Source organism: Dendrobium catenatum, unplaced genomic scaffold (assembly GCF_001605985.2).
Source record: "Dendrobium catenatum unplaced genomic scaffold, ASM160598v2 fragScaff_scaffold_743, whole genome shotgun sequence".
NCBI classification, from domain to species: Eukaryota; Viridiplantae; Streptophyta; class Magnoliopsida; order Asparagales; family Orchidaceae; genus Dendrobium; species Dendrobium catenatum.
In genome coordinates, this window is record NW_021319205.1 from 3,545,675 (window position 1) to 3,560,869 (window position 15,195).

At 31.3% G+C, this 15,195-nt stretch overlaps 1 protein-coding gene across 1 annotated transcript; it reads right to left on the bottom strand.

The window, feature by feature from the left end:
• Positions 1-5,428: 5,428 nt before the first annotated feature.
• On the bottom strand, positions 5,429-8,684 carry LOC110110892 (protein argonaute 7-like). The gene is made up of 3 exons (XM_020842545.2): positions 8,336-8,684; positions 6,970-8,194; positions 5,429-6,875 (listed from the first exon to the last, which is right to left on the bottom strand). Exons 1-3 carry the CDS (start codon positions 8,682-8,684, stop codon positions 5,429-5,431), a joined length of 3,021 nt encoding a protein of 1,006 aa, XP_020698204.1.
• Positions 8,685-15,195: the final 6,511 nt, after the last annotated feature.

The window sequence follows — 15,195 nt, forward strand, 5'->3', positions numbered from 1 at the left end:
ATAAAATTGCACAAATAAAAGGGGTACAGATAATCTTATGAAATCTTAAGCAAATGCAAAAAAAACACACTATATATATATATATACTAGTTCTATTGCACGTGCATTAAATGCACGTGAATAAAAAATAAAAAATAAAAATTTATTTAAAAGTATTTTAAATATATTCTTCTTCTTAAAATAAATTAAGTTTATCACTATTAGTAATAATAGTTATTAATTATATTAATGAAGAGTAACATATTTTTATTAAAATCATAATAGAAAAATATATATTAATATAATTTTACAATTCCATATTAAAAAATACATGTTTTTTCTATATAACAAATATTATCATAAAAATAATCAATTCATATTTAGAATAAAAGCTCAAAAATATCATTATAAATATGTCATACTAATCTAAAATAATAAAAGAGATAACAAATTTATCTTATTTCATTCACAAAAGAACATCTCATATATAATAAAATTTTACTATCTTACAACAATTTCTTTAAAGGCACTTTTGATGGTGAAATATGCATATCCAATGGTAATGAGATTAATTATTTGAGGCACAACAAACAAAATAAGAGCAAAGCAGCAAAAACCCACGAAGAAACATTTTGTTATCATTGCTGAAAATTTGGAAAATAAATAAAAGAATCAATATTAAATGAATAAAACAGAAGAACAACCTTGCATACAAGTATTTGAAGTAGTAGTGGATAACTGGGAAGCATGCAAGTCGAGACACAGTCCATCCATTGCAGAAGAAAGACGAAGACGACTGGAGCCAAAGGACCATATGAAAGTTTCATCAGTAGGCAAGCACCACCAGGGACGGAGCCAGAATTTTTTCCTAGCGAGGCACAAATCATTAAAGTAAGAAAAAATTTCTCACATTAAAATTTTTTTAGATCCAGAAATGAATAATCAAACAATTTACTAAAAGTAAGCAAATGTTGAAGCAGTTTTCACTTTAATCCCAAATTTACTAAATCTGAAACAGTATTTTCTATCATAATATACTAATAAATATGAATAAATTTCTCACCGGTACCCAAAAACAAAAGCCCATACGCCAAAAATTTTCTCCAAAAAACATAAGACCCCTCAAAAAATAAATCAGAAGATCATAATCAACCACAATCATGAAATTAAGGTAAAAAGATTTACTTTAGTGTCAAAATCTGCTACCAGATTCAGACATCAAACGTATGAAAGAGTTTGGGGTCGGCTTAATCGGCATCAACAAGCCGTAATCCAAGCAAGAATTACGACCAGAAGAAGACCTCCGGTAGATGCTTGCGATTTCTTGCCCGTTTCCAACTGAAGGATTTCCTCCTCCTCCTGAACTATCAGCACAAAAACATTGGAAAGAGAAAGAGTAATTACTTCCCGCGTTGGGATGAAAATAATATATAATAATTTTGATTTAATATATAATTAATGAGTCATAAATATATTTAGTTTGATATTAATAATACAATCATAAATATATAACCCCCATACTGGTGTGTTACAAATAAAGAATTTGAAGAGTCATAAATGAACATTTCAGATTATTTTAAAATTTACAAATGAACGATCAGGATCTGCTAAGAGTGAAGTCCCAAGCCACTTTTATATAGTAGTATATATATATATATATAATTATGTCCTATCTAATAAAATAAACCAATAAACTCATATATTTTTTCATGAATTTCGAAACAAATTTCTATGCACCTAAGTTTCAAAATAAAGAGAAATTATTTTATGTGGAGTCCGGATGTAACTCTATGTCCCGACTCCAATTAAATTAAGGCACATGAATTTTTTAGTGCTATATATTTTTTTTTTCTTATGACCCAACAACCTTATCCAGGCCAGTTATGAAAATTTTGAAATTGTGAAAGCTAACTCATTTTTATGCTTTAAAGAAAAACCCGCAAAGGCTCACAAATATTTAGGGCTTTTGCGGAATAAAAATTTTGGTACTTGTTAAGAAAGAAAAACGAGAAACAAGCGATGAAGGTGGAGATTGAGTTTAGAGGACGTCACATTCTCTGAAGTGCCATTAGAAAAGAAAAAAAAAAGCTCAAAAGTAAGCTGAAATTTACTTACCTACTAATTAATTACTTTTCAATGTATATTATGAGGCAATATACTTTTGTTATGCTTAGTTTTTTGACAGAAAAATCTATCGTAGATGCAAATACAACAGAATTGCATTCACCTTCAAGGCTGATTAAGTTCTCAAATAAGCCCGACATCTTCAACAAGGAATTTATGAACTGGAAGCGATGATTTATGTGATTTTGAGATGTTTAAAACACATTGACTTATAATGTATTATTCAAATATTTATATATCGAATGCCACATAATTCTGTTGAAAAAATGTAATTTTTTTGCTAAAATGTACTGCCCATTGTTGTGTATTGATGTGTATTCAAGCTCATATGAATACTAAATGTTTTATTTATTCATTTAAAAGTTTTTTGAACTTTTACACGACTGAGTATTAGAAAAATTATGTTGAAAAATGTATTTTTTTTGCTAACACGCACTACGTATTGTTGTATATTGTTGCATAGGTCGGCTATAATTTGAAAAAGATAAGTATTTTTAGATTGAATTTGTTTTAAATGAGAATAATATGAGAATTGATTAATTGACTAGTGAAAATATATTATGATTCTGTTACAAATTGTAGGGCAGATGCATAAGTGATATTCTAATTTGAAAGCCCAATTTGATTTGTAAATAAAAAGTATATAACCATAAATGATGCAAATAGTATACCACTATAATATAATAAAAGTGATTATTTGCAAGTTTGTATTTTCACTAAATGCTTCCAATGTAATTAACTGAAATAATTTCATTCCAGAATCTCATGTCCCTACTAAAAAAATTATAAAATTTAGATCAAATGTTAAAAAAATTCCATTTTTAACATAATTTTTCTAATACATAGCTGTGTAAAAGCATAAAAAGCTTTTAAATGATCAAATAAAATATTTTGTATTCATATAAGCTTGAATTATATATTTTTTATAGCACCAACTTAGATTAAATTGAGTTAAGCTTGAATACATAACAATATATAAAGTATACAATAATACACGGTAAAATACACGATAATACACAGCAATATACATCAATATACACCAATACAAAACAATACACAATAATATATACCAATACACACCAATATATCTCAATACACAATAATACACATAAATACACATAAATACACACCAACACACAATAATACACAATAATACACATAAATACACAATAATACACATAAATACACACCAACACACAATAATACACAACAATACACATCAATACATAATAATACACGGTAATACACAATAATGCAAACTAATACACTTCAAAACATATTAATGCACATTAATACACAATAATACATAATAATACACATCAATATATAACAATACACACTAATACGCAGTAATACATAGCAATACACAGTAAAATATGAATCAATATATAAACAACAATATACAACAAAATAGAGACCAATACATAGAAATATATCCTAATACACATCAATATACAATAATACATACTAATACACACCAATACACAATAATACACACAAAATACATAATAATACACACAAATACATAAAAAAAATTACCCATCCATAAAAAATATTTTAATAAATATCATTATATACTTCATTTCGATCATTTTAATATATAGGAGCTAAGAAACATATCAAGTTATGTATATAATTAATTTTTATAAGCTTTACATTTTAATATTATTGCAATTACTATTAATGTATTATAGCTGAAGTTTTATCTTGAGAATTCCAAGTAGTTCTCGATTCATCAGGCAATGGAATTGAGGTGGTTTAATAATCAAAACTAATACATAACTAAATATTTATGTACTTATTAATCTATTTAACCTAATACAGCATGCTGGAAGTAAGCTAGCCATGAGCAATAACAAGCACAGGGCTCGGCTTGGGTATTGTAGCAAAACTTTAGGTTTCTGTAGCAATTGGGTCATACAAGAAAAACACAAGTATAAGAATGCACAACAATATACATTAATACACAATATATAATACATAATAATATATAGTAATAGACATCAATACATAGTTGTGAACAAGCTTAAAAGATTCAAAAAAATATTTCTTATACACAATTTTGTACAAGCTAAAAAAGATTTGAAATGAACTAAAATAACACAGAAACAATTCGAAATGGTTGTTTGTTGGTCTGTTTCGCATTTTTCTCTGTCAGAAAGTATCAAAATTGATATTTCATCTTCATCTCACAGCATCAACTTTCGATATTTGCAAGGCTTGCTTTCTCTCGCACCAAACTGCTCCCCCTTTCGATATCTACCATTAAAGTTGTTGCTCATATTTTGTCATGAAAGAAACCCTTGTTCATGAACTCAAAAAATAAAAAAAAAGACCTCGCCTATGAACTCCACCCTTAGCCATAAGTCTCTGTATTCTAACTTTTAGTTCATTCCCTCTCCCTCGACGACCAATCAAAACAAATAAGAAATAATGATTTTTTCTAAATTTTTCTTTCATTTTTTCACCTGATATATTTGAGAGCTTTGAGAATTTTCCCCCTTTCTTCACCTGATATTTTGAAGCTTTTGCAGGTTTCATTAATTTTAAAAAACATTATTGAAGCTAGGTGGGTCATCGGTTCAAAGAAAAAAAGTGTTTGTTAGCATTTGATTAGAATTCAAACATAGAGCTTCGTCTGCACAAAATAATTTCTCCAAAATAAGAGGTTGTTGGTTCTCTAAAAAATAAAAAATTTATGATATATAAAATCATTAAAAGAGATGAAACAAAAACAAAATAGAGAAAATGAGTAAATATCTGAATTATTTTATTTTTTTCTCCCTCTTTTCAATTTTTCATACAACAACAAATATTGTAACATGTGTACTGCTTAATATTTACTCAATCTTCGCAGTAAAGAAAGCTGGTCTAGTTTCAGCTTTTGCGGTGGCAAAAGTGTGTTTGCAATTCTGCAGTATTTATGGGAGGTGACGCCACCCACAGCAATGTAATGATAACACTGTATTCCTTTCATGTTCTCAAATAGTGATGAGCAAAGAGAAGACATACCTCCATTAATGGAAAACAGTAACTTAACAGTCCCTTGCATTGAAGCTCCTGAGCTTTGAAGATTAAACGGACAAGAAACTTCTCTAAAAAAATGGCTGACACAATGATTTAGGACTGGTGATGCGACAGATACATCATTTCAGGTAATAATATGATATTTTTGTTATGCAAAAGAGCCAATTATTGATGATTGCTATGCAAAATTAAAAAAACTAATAATTCAGACATACTTATCTTTTGTAAACACAGAGGTTTCCAACATCAAAAGCTGAAGCAACTTCTTATAATGTGCCATGAAGAGATTTTGAGCAGCTCAGCAATAGAACATAAGCTTTTTGACATTGTCTCTGACCTTAGGCAATGGAGCTGTTCGAGGGGGAGAAGCTCTTGAGAACTTACTTTGCATGACTGACCTGGAATCACTTTTCTCTAAATACAATCTACCTCTATAAGCTGCTAAATGAGCATAATATGCAGGTGGCACTAAAGCAACTGGTTTAGTACACCTAACAAATGTGTAACATAAATTATGTATCAGCTTCTGAATTTCATCAGATTTGAATCTGTTCTCATCCCATAAGACATGATAATGTGTTGGCCTACTTGTTCCTTTCATCCCCCAATGGCTACAAAGATAGAAATCAAATTCTCTAGGATGAGTTATCACAGTATCCACAACAGTTCCAGGTGGTATGTTCTCATCAGTAAAATGAACTGAGGAGCTGTTTCTATCATTCATGAAGAGTCTAGTATGGTGTCTCTTTTGAACCACAGAAAATGTTATCATAGGATTATAATAAGGAAATTTTGAACAAGCCTTCTTAATTGCTTGCAATTCTACTTCCAGTACCTTACTGAACTGTGTTTCACTCACGCCATCTCTGAAAAAGATTATTCTTATGGGAAGTTTGCAGACTAAGATGAAGAAATCGTCGAGCAATTCGATCATCATTTGCTCGAGTTCCTCGATGATTTCTTGCCGATGTGTCTGTGATCTCATTCGAGATATGTACTTATTTGCCGCTGGCCAATTCATGCTTCCAACAACAGCAGCAACTGAAGGGCTGAAATCATCCAAAGGGTGTGGATGTGTAACATCTGCACCTATGAAGATGGCAGGTTCATCATCAGCAAAAATCCTTGGAATTTGACAGGGTAAAGTGTTGTAAAGAGCCACATTGGATCCTCCAAGCTTGGCATTGATCTTCAGAGCTAGATTTGTGAGGAACTGTGGGTTGAGCTTGCTGAGATTGGAATATAAGCAGCACTGACTCACAACTCCAATATTAGTTTCAGCAATTCTCTTTAAATCTGCGTATCCTTTATGTTTCTTCTCCATCACACACATCAGAAGTTGCAAATTACCCAAAGAAGTTTCATGTACTTTTCTTAGCTTGTTCTCTAAAGCATGTACATTGCTGAGGAGCTGCATTTGTTCAAACAATGGGTTCATAATTGTTTCCTTATTCAGAATTATCCCAAGTTGCTCACATCTATGTGAGAGCTGGCCTATGAAATTCGGAATTGAGGAATTTAGCTCTGATGATCCACCAAAGCTTATCAAAGCCCATCTTTTGACTTGAGAGCCTTCAGCTACATGGCTGTTGAGCAAACTCCATTGCCGGTCATGTCTGGTAGGGATGATATCCCTTACATGCCCTCCGTCACCTAGCTTTAGCTTGGGAGGTTGGAGGACTCTACCGCGAAGCTCGGTCATTTCTCTTGAAACACTTAGCTTGAATTCCTCAGCATAGCAGCCACTGCATCAATCATTAAATAAGAAAAAAAATGTAATATATGCATAGCAACACAATTGCAAAGTATTAATTGTAAGATTGAGTTCTGTTTCATCACCTAGCTGGTCCACTCTCTCCTTTCATGACTTGGTTGATGATCTTTCTTCGATCGGCAGGACCTTGACAGCCCATTTTCAGAATTCTTGCAGTCTGATAATCAGAAAGTTTTGCAAGAAATTTCTGTCCTTCACAGATCATGCAGAGCTCCATGGGAAGATAACATGGCTTGCTTCTACTAATCTGTAAGCAAGGAAGGTTTATGAATTGAATCTCGTGATTATAATGCTCCTTGTAGTATCCAATTAATGACAAATCCCTCCCATCCCTGTCTCTAAACTTGAGATTCTTTGCAACTTCATTTGTCAAGCTAAAAACTCGATATCTCTGATCTGTTTCTCTATGACAGACAAAAATTCTGATGTTTTTCAAAGCCTTCTCCACTTCCTTCTTCTCCTCCTCCGCCAAACCTCTTGATTTCCTCACAGAAAGGTCTTTTAAGGATTCACAACATTTCTGTAAATAAGGAATGATACCAATGCTCTCATGAAAAGCCGTAACTGAAAAATCAACATTGAGAGCTAATCCTTGTTGCGTCGGTCTCAGACTTTGGAAGAAGCCTCTTAATCCCACAGCTCCGCCACCAATGTCTTTAACACCTCCCATAGCACTAGAATACAGTGATCTTCCTACAGAGATATAATTCTCCATTGGGTTCTCGCGGAACACGACATCCAAAGCGTGGAGGTACTCTTGAGGAAGGGGAACTCCATCCTCTTCATCATCTTTCAAAAACTTATTCAAATCTTCACCACTAAGCTTGGAAACTAATCTGATACTTACTCTGAAAAGCTTTTGACTTTGTTCAGCATTCCTTAAAGATTGAGGTGTGGTTATTGGAAGATTAACAAACAACTCAATCCTGTCAACTTGGAATTCAACTGAGCTGTATAAATTCTTCCTGCCATCAAAGACTGGCTGGGCACCAGCAAGGACATCAATGTTTTCCAGAACCAGCTTTCTCTTGATCATCCGTGCAACTTCCCTCGATGGGCGAGGAGAAATGCTGACATCATAGTGGAAAATTTTCTGCATTGGATCGAATTTGACAAGAAAATGGTTAGCAAGAAGAAATATTGGCAAGCCTTCAGTGCCGCAACAGTCTGGCCTCCGGGCAGAAACCATTGTCTGTAAAGACCTGTTATATTCTCGGTGTCCATTTATAATTTTTGCATTCTCATCGGTGCATTCCTTTCCATGTGATAAGATGGTTTTCTGCTCAACATCTGTGAGCATAACAAGAAGAAAACTAGTGTTTCAACATATAAAATATCAAAACTTGGAAGTTTACAAGATGAAGGAATGCAGAAAGAACCAACAATAACAAATTAAAGAAGAACACGAGTGACAAAGGAGGGAGCTGCAACCATGTTGAGTAGGAAAAATAGCAACTTTTGTCTCCAGCAATTTGGCATGAGAATATTTCTGTTTGCAGATGTTTTTCTGAACTACTTCAGGTTTTGATCCAGGCAAGTTACAGTGAAGCAGTATGGGAGCTGGTGGAATTTGAAAAAGTAACGGTCGTGGCAGATGCGGAGGTAGGGGAAGAAGAGCTGGGTGAGCTTGGTATCCTCCCTGTAAGTAGAATCTCTCATGGTTGAAAAGATTATGTCCAGAGTTGCAAAGCTCCACAACGCTATCTGTCTGAGTTCTCCTCAGTGGCTTGCACTTCTTGCTTTCCTTCTTCTTCTTCAAATCCCTCTTGTCCTCCTCCATCTCTCTCTCTCTCTCTCTCTCTCTCTCTCTCTCTGAAGGTTGGTGGTTTGGTTAAGGAAAAAAAGGCAGGACGTAGGATGTAGACAGAGAAGGGGAGCTGAGGACAAGGAAGCAGGAAGTATTATTATTATTATTGTTACACAGTTTTAAGTTTTCTTGTTTCTGATGCATCTGCTGTCTTGTTCTAAATTCCTCAAATGGGAATATGAGTAAATGAAAGTAGGGAAGACCAAAGGGGAAGAACAGATTGGAGGAAGGAAGCATTCATAAATGAGGAAATTTTCTTTATTATGGCTATATTTGGTGTCATACATTGAATGCACTCGCCTTAATGCATTATGCTATGCCATGATAGAAAGGTATCTTTCTGTGCCATATGAATGTTTGATATTTGGAAGTCAAAGTTGAAAAGGAGAGAGAAAGTGGGAATTAGTAGAGTTTTTTAATTTGTTGATTGAATTTATTTGTCATTGATAATGCTGTAAAGTTTATTCTTTTAGAGTTGAATTAGTTAATTAATTAACTAGTTGGAGTGATAATTAGCTTGAGCATCACTAACCAACCTAGTTGAAGGATTGCACTATGTGGTGGCATCTTTTAATTGGTTGGATTCTCCTTGTCATTATCTATATATATTTGTAGAGGAAAAAAGAATTAGTTATATCAATACTTGGATTATATAAAAAATTGAAATAAATAATTTTTTTTATTTTATATCAAATAATTAAAAAAAATATTTTGTGTAGAAATACTAAATAATTGTTTCTCACTTTTAGATTTAGTATTTCTACATCAACAGAATAAGAAATTAGCATAAATATAAAATAAAATATTAAGATGTAAAAAAGAGATATTTTTATTTTTAATAATTTTGCACTTATACCTTTAAAATATAATACAATTTAAGGATATTTTATATTAATATTTTTCAATGAGTTAGCTCATAGTTTAAAAGTAAGTGCAGAATTGTAGCTCATCAAATTCATATCACGACATATTTATTGAGTCATACTTATAATGCTTAACATAAATACACCCATGATATGAGCGGAGAGCTCAGAGATTAGCTTCGACAAATGTTAACCTTAATATAAGGTGCCAAAGAAAATGAATCTTAATATAAGGTAGAGAATGGATCTTGGTGTGATCTAAGTGTGGTCTCTAAGAATTGAAGGACTATATTCTTGTAAGGACTAAGGGCTACATTACGTGGGGGTCAATTCAAGTCAAATCAAGATCTTGCATGATGTTTTTTTAAAGGCTATTTGAATCAAACATGTACTAATTTATATGGACATATCAATATATATGTAATTTGATTTAGGCTTCGTTTGAGGAAAAATTATTATGTGCAGAGTTTGATGGAAACAATTATTCGTACATGTGAGTGTACACACTGTGTATAAATTTGTACACACTGTTAAATTTTTGCATACATTATTTGTACACAGTATGTACACATTTTTATATACACTCACGGTCTGGATGGATCTTTCCGTCCAGACTCTGCACAGAATAATTTTTTTAGTTTGAGATAGCTTTCTCGCTACTTTTTAAGATAGAAAAAAATATAATGATAAAAAACTGTCTCAAATAAAACCTTATTTTATACTTCTTTGATAACACAAAGAGAAAGATGTATAGTTAAGCAGAGTTATCTTCCATTCTTAATGCATATTTAAACTTGTAAGTAACATATCATATTAGAACTTAACTAATGTAATTAATGTAGCCACAAGCTTGTGATCTATTTTGGATTAAGGCTGATTCTCTTGGGCTGCTTTTATTTTCTCTTTTGCACTTCTCTTGATTTTTACAATATTTCAATCTATAGGAGGGTTGTTGCAAATATTATATATATATAATTTTACTAATAATGAAAAGACATTTGTTGTATGAATTCATTTTTCTTGTATTTAATTTGTGCTGCTACTCTCTCTCTCTCTCTCTCTCTCTCTCTCTCTCTCTCTCTATATATATATATATATATATATATGTGTGTGTGTGTGTGTGAGACATACTGCTACTCTCTGTTAAAACTGTCACAATTCTAGATATCGGTTTACGTTAAATATATTAGTAGCGGTTATGGTCGTTGCAAATTTGTAGCTTTGTACTGGTTATAACCGCTATTAAAACTAGCACTTCGTCCAATCTACCCCGCCGGTCCTTAAACCACAGCATAATATCGTTGCAAAGCATTACAATTACAATGGGGGTGCAACGGTTTTAGAACCGTTGCGAAGAAATTAGTGGCGGTTATAACTGCCGGGATAACTAAAAAATGGTGCTGCAATAGCCCTATTTTTTGACAGTAATTATATACACAAAGGTACATTAAACTAACAAAAATAATCATGTAATAATAATATTACTCTTTTTTTTTACTCTAATATAATTTAATGTTAACCTATCATCTCTTGTTACATTACTTAAAATTAATATTAATTTTGGAATACTCTATCATCACATACTAAAAAAAAAATCACATGACAATAAGACTTCCCCTAATATAAAACCAAGAAGCAAATCATGTACATAAATTTCTTGCATTTTTTAGAAAGCTAGGAAGAGAAGAATTAGGATACTTAGAAAAACATAGGCTAGGTAATTACTTGTGCAAAACTATGCGTATCATGTGCTAGCTAGACAAGATGTGACTATATTGCCCACACCTTGTTGCTTCCTATGGAGTCAAACGAGTGGCTTTAGGTTCCTATAACATAGTCAAGTATCCTAGTTAAATAAGGTTGAAGAAGACTAAAACAAACAAGGACATGAAACAAATTGAATCTAGACTTTGAAATGGAGGAAATTAATGCATAAAATATTATAATTTATGATTTAATTATGAATATTCAAAAAATTATTTAAGTTTTTCAACATTTTTTTTTCTTATTTTCTTTCAATCGAATTGCTGGCATTTATGTATAATGTTATCGAGCATATGATCACAAGTAAAGAGATTAAGGAAGAATAAACTGGTTGTTATGTTGAAATTTTGAGAAAAATAGGTAGAGTAACGATTTTACAAGTGAGAAGATGAGATTAATATCTATTGGTTAAGATAAGATGATAAAAGTAAACCGTGGTGATTTAGAAATACAATGTTAAAGCATATAGAAGGAAGGGGGCGAGTCAAAGTAAATATTTATATACGTTGTTTAAAAAAGGCATGAGCCAAATAATTAGGTTAACATTGATCTTATATAACAGTCAGCATAAATAAATATAGAATAGGTATTCATAAGTTAAACATAATTAATTTTTTTTACAGAGCACATTAATAATGATGATGAGACTGTCTTAAGTTAGAGAAAGACCTATATAGCCTACGACCATAATTATTTATTCATCATGCTTCCCACAAATGTGCTCATCGGGATTAATTTGAGTTGAGTTGCATAAATTAATAGATGACATCTATCAACTCATTAAGATTAAAGCTTCGTTTGTGACTACTTTCTTACTTCTTAAAGCTAAAATTTTTGTATTAAAAATCTGCTTTAAGAAGTAGTAAAAAAGTCATCTCAAATAAAGTATAAAGTAGTAGAAAAGCCTCGTTAATAATACATTAATACATAAACTCATTATTTTAGTTTTGATGTGTGCTATTCAACTCTTCCCCTATGTACATGTACATATGTCATATTTTATTCTCACATGAGAATCTTCAATCGTAATGGTCTTCATGATCCCTTAAAAAAGATTATCTTTTTTATTATATTAGGGCATAATCTCCTAGCTTCATCTTTTATTTGCAGCTATTCATTAAATTTAAATGTTATAGTTTATGAAATTTTTATGTATCAAAAGTATGCGGTCATTAAAAATTTATATTTTATCAAATAATACCTAAAAATGGCGGAAAATAATCTCCTAAGAAAAATAAAATAAATATTATGATAATATTTTAAAATTTTAAAATATACTAAGATATTTTCTATATTCTAACACATCATAGGAAGGTCAAATGAGAATGATTGAACTCTTTCTTATAAAAGAGCATTCCACATGCACTCAACACTTTGAGCTTGAGATGGAGAGGAAGCAAACGTCCAATCACTTTGTCTCCTTCCTATCTCCTCTCTCACAATCCCATCCTTGCCTACCTACTAACTTCTCCATTACTATGCCTTTGGATTTCTTTTTGGGCACAAAAGCGTTATGTGATGGGATTGATAACTGACAACATATCTCGCTATTGTGTCGGCCCAATAATCAGCCCGGCCCATTATACACTGAAATTAAAATCCATGTAAAATAATAACCTGTGAGCAAATAGATAAATTTGGCGGGGAGGTGTTTGTAAATAGGTATTGGGCCATTGGAGCATGATTCTTTAGAAAATATATGAATTAGAATAATTTGAATTTAGATATAAATAAATTGATAGTCGAAATTAACGTCAAGATGAATCCAATGACCCCATAATCATTTAACTTTGAGGTTGTTATTAAGACACTCAAATGTTGAATAAATAATTTATGATCAAAATGATTCAATATATATATATATATATATATATATGTTATTGTCTAATAGAGTATTATAAAATTTTGATCAAATTTGACAGAATGTTACTATTAAAATACTATAAATAGATCCATGTTATCTATTTGGAATGGATCTAGTTTGAGATTGGAGAGAGCTTGGAGATAAGAAGGGCTATAGAGCTTTATCTGGCATTTCATGTTGATCATCATCGAAGCCATTATTATTGTCTGATTGTCATTGATGAACTATAGTTGCTGGACTCTTATCTTATGAACACCATTGCCTAAAAATTATTTTATGACCATCATCACCTAGCTGTCATAGTCCATTTACCATTATATTGGGTGAGTTCTTAACTCCTTATAACCTTGCTTCGACAAATGCTCCTCGAGATAAGGCGTATTTTGGATGATTACACCTTTTAACTGCACTCCTCAAAGATGAACCTGCTTGATACCTATGAGTTATCCATATCATCATATATAAACATACAATCAAAGGATTCAATATGGCTCTTCCAATGAGTATTATAAAATTTTGGTCAAATTTATTAAAATAATATTCTAAAGTACTATAAATAAACTACCGTTATTTTTATGGAAAAGACCTAGACTTGAGATTGGAGAAATTTTAGAGATTTGAAGAACTCTATAACTCTACCAAACATTTGACACCGGCAATCACCGCAAGCCATTGCTGGATTGTCGTCATCTAACCTCCCATCGCCTTATGGTCATCATTTGACCACCATCATTCGATTGTTATGATTTATTTTCATCATATGACCATTGTTGTCCATCTACTTTTACTTAATCATCATTATCTTACCACCATTGTCTACCAATGCTTTATAACTAACTTCATTGAATTATCTTCACCATCCTTCCATTACTTCTCCCACAAGCTCCATTATAATAATATGAGAACAATCAAGTGCTCCCAACTTTATGATCCCTTCACTACATGCATGAAAATCGCCTATTACCGACTGATTTTTCAGTGGTTTTTCGGACGGAATTCATGCGGATTATGACGAAATATTTTTGACATATTTTTTGGCAGATTTTCAGGCAGAATTTTGATGGATTGGTTTCCGGCGATATTTATGGCGGACTTTCCAACGAATTTTAATAATTTATGAAAAATTTATTTTTTTGGTAATTTAAATAATTAATAATTTTATAGTTTTTTTTAGTTTATTATTAATTTAATAATTTTTAAATAATTATTAATTTAATACCTTAGTTTATTTAATTATTAATTTAATAACTTATCTTAATTATAATAACTTAATTAATTATTAACTTTAATATTTTATTTTAATTTATTCTTAAATAATTAAACTGTTGCGGGCAGGCTGGGCGAGGTAGCTAGCTTAGGATTTTTATTATTTTTTTTTAATTATTTCAGCGGAATTTCTCCGCTGAGCAGCCATCAGATAAATTCTTGCGGCCAAATTCCGCCAGAAAAATTTTCAGGTGAATTTTTTTCGTTGTTAAAATTTTTCGATGTCGTTTTACCGGCGAAATAGTTCCGTCAAAAATTCGTCGAAAAACTTTAAAATCCATCAAAAAATGAAGAATTTTTCGCCGGAAAATCACGAAAAATCCACCAGTAATACGTGATATTCCTTTAGTGCTTTTTTTTCCAGTTGTGAAGAAGAAAAGTGGACATTTATAAATGTCTTGTACATTTTTTACTTTTATCTGTTAAGGATGAATCTTTATAATAAATTATAATGTAAGAATTTATCTCTATTGTTGCGAATTTATTAGGATGTTATAGGTATAAAATGATAAATATTCATATTAATCTAGAAAAAAGATTAAAAGCAGCTTAAAGTTAAATTATCATTTAGAACCTTTTTGAATTTTAGTCATTCAAAATATTTGATGAATAGTTATAAAAAATATGCTATCATTGTCTTAAAAAAGAGTGCACCTAACTTTGTGTTATGGCAGTGTCAACCCAATGGCATGCATCATCAATATAAAAGATTACAAAAGAAAGCAAA

Bases quoted from the DNA above. Each gene is read 5' to 3' on its own strand.
- LOC110110892 (XM_020842545.2), bottom strand. From the start codon at position 8,684: ATGGAGGAGGACAAGAGGGATTTGAAGAAGAAGAAGGAAAGCAAGAAG. The intron at 8,195-8,335 runs GTTGCAGCTCCC...TTATGCTCACAG, and splicing joins TATTTTTCCTACTCAACATG to ATGTTGAGCAGAAAACCATC. The intron at 6,876-6,969 runs GTGATGAAACAG...TGATTGATGCAG, and splicing joins GGAGAGAGTGGACCAGCTAG to TGGCTGCTATGCTGAGGAAT.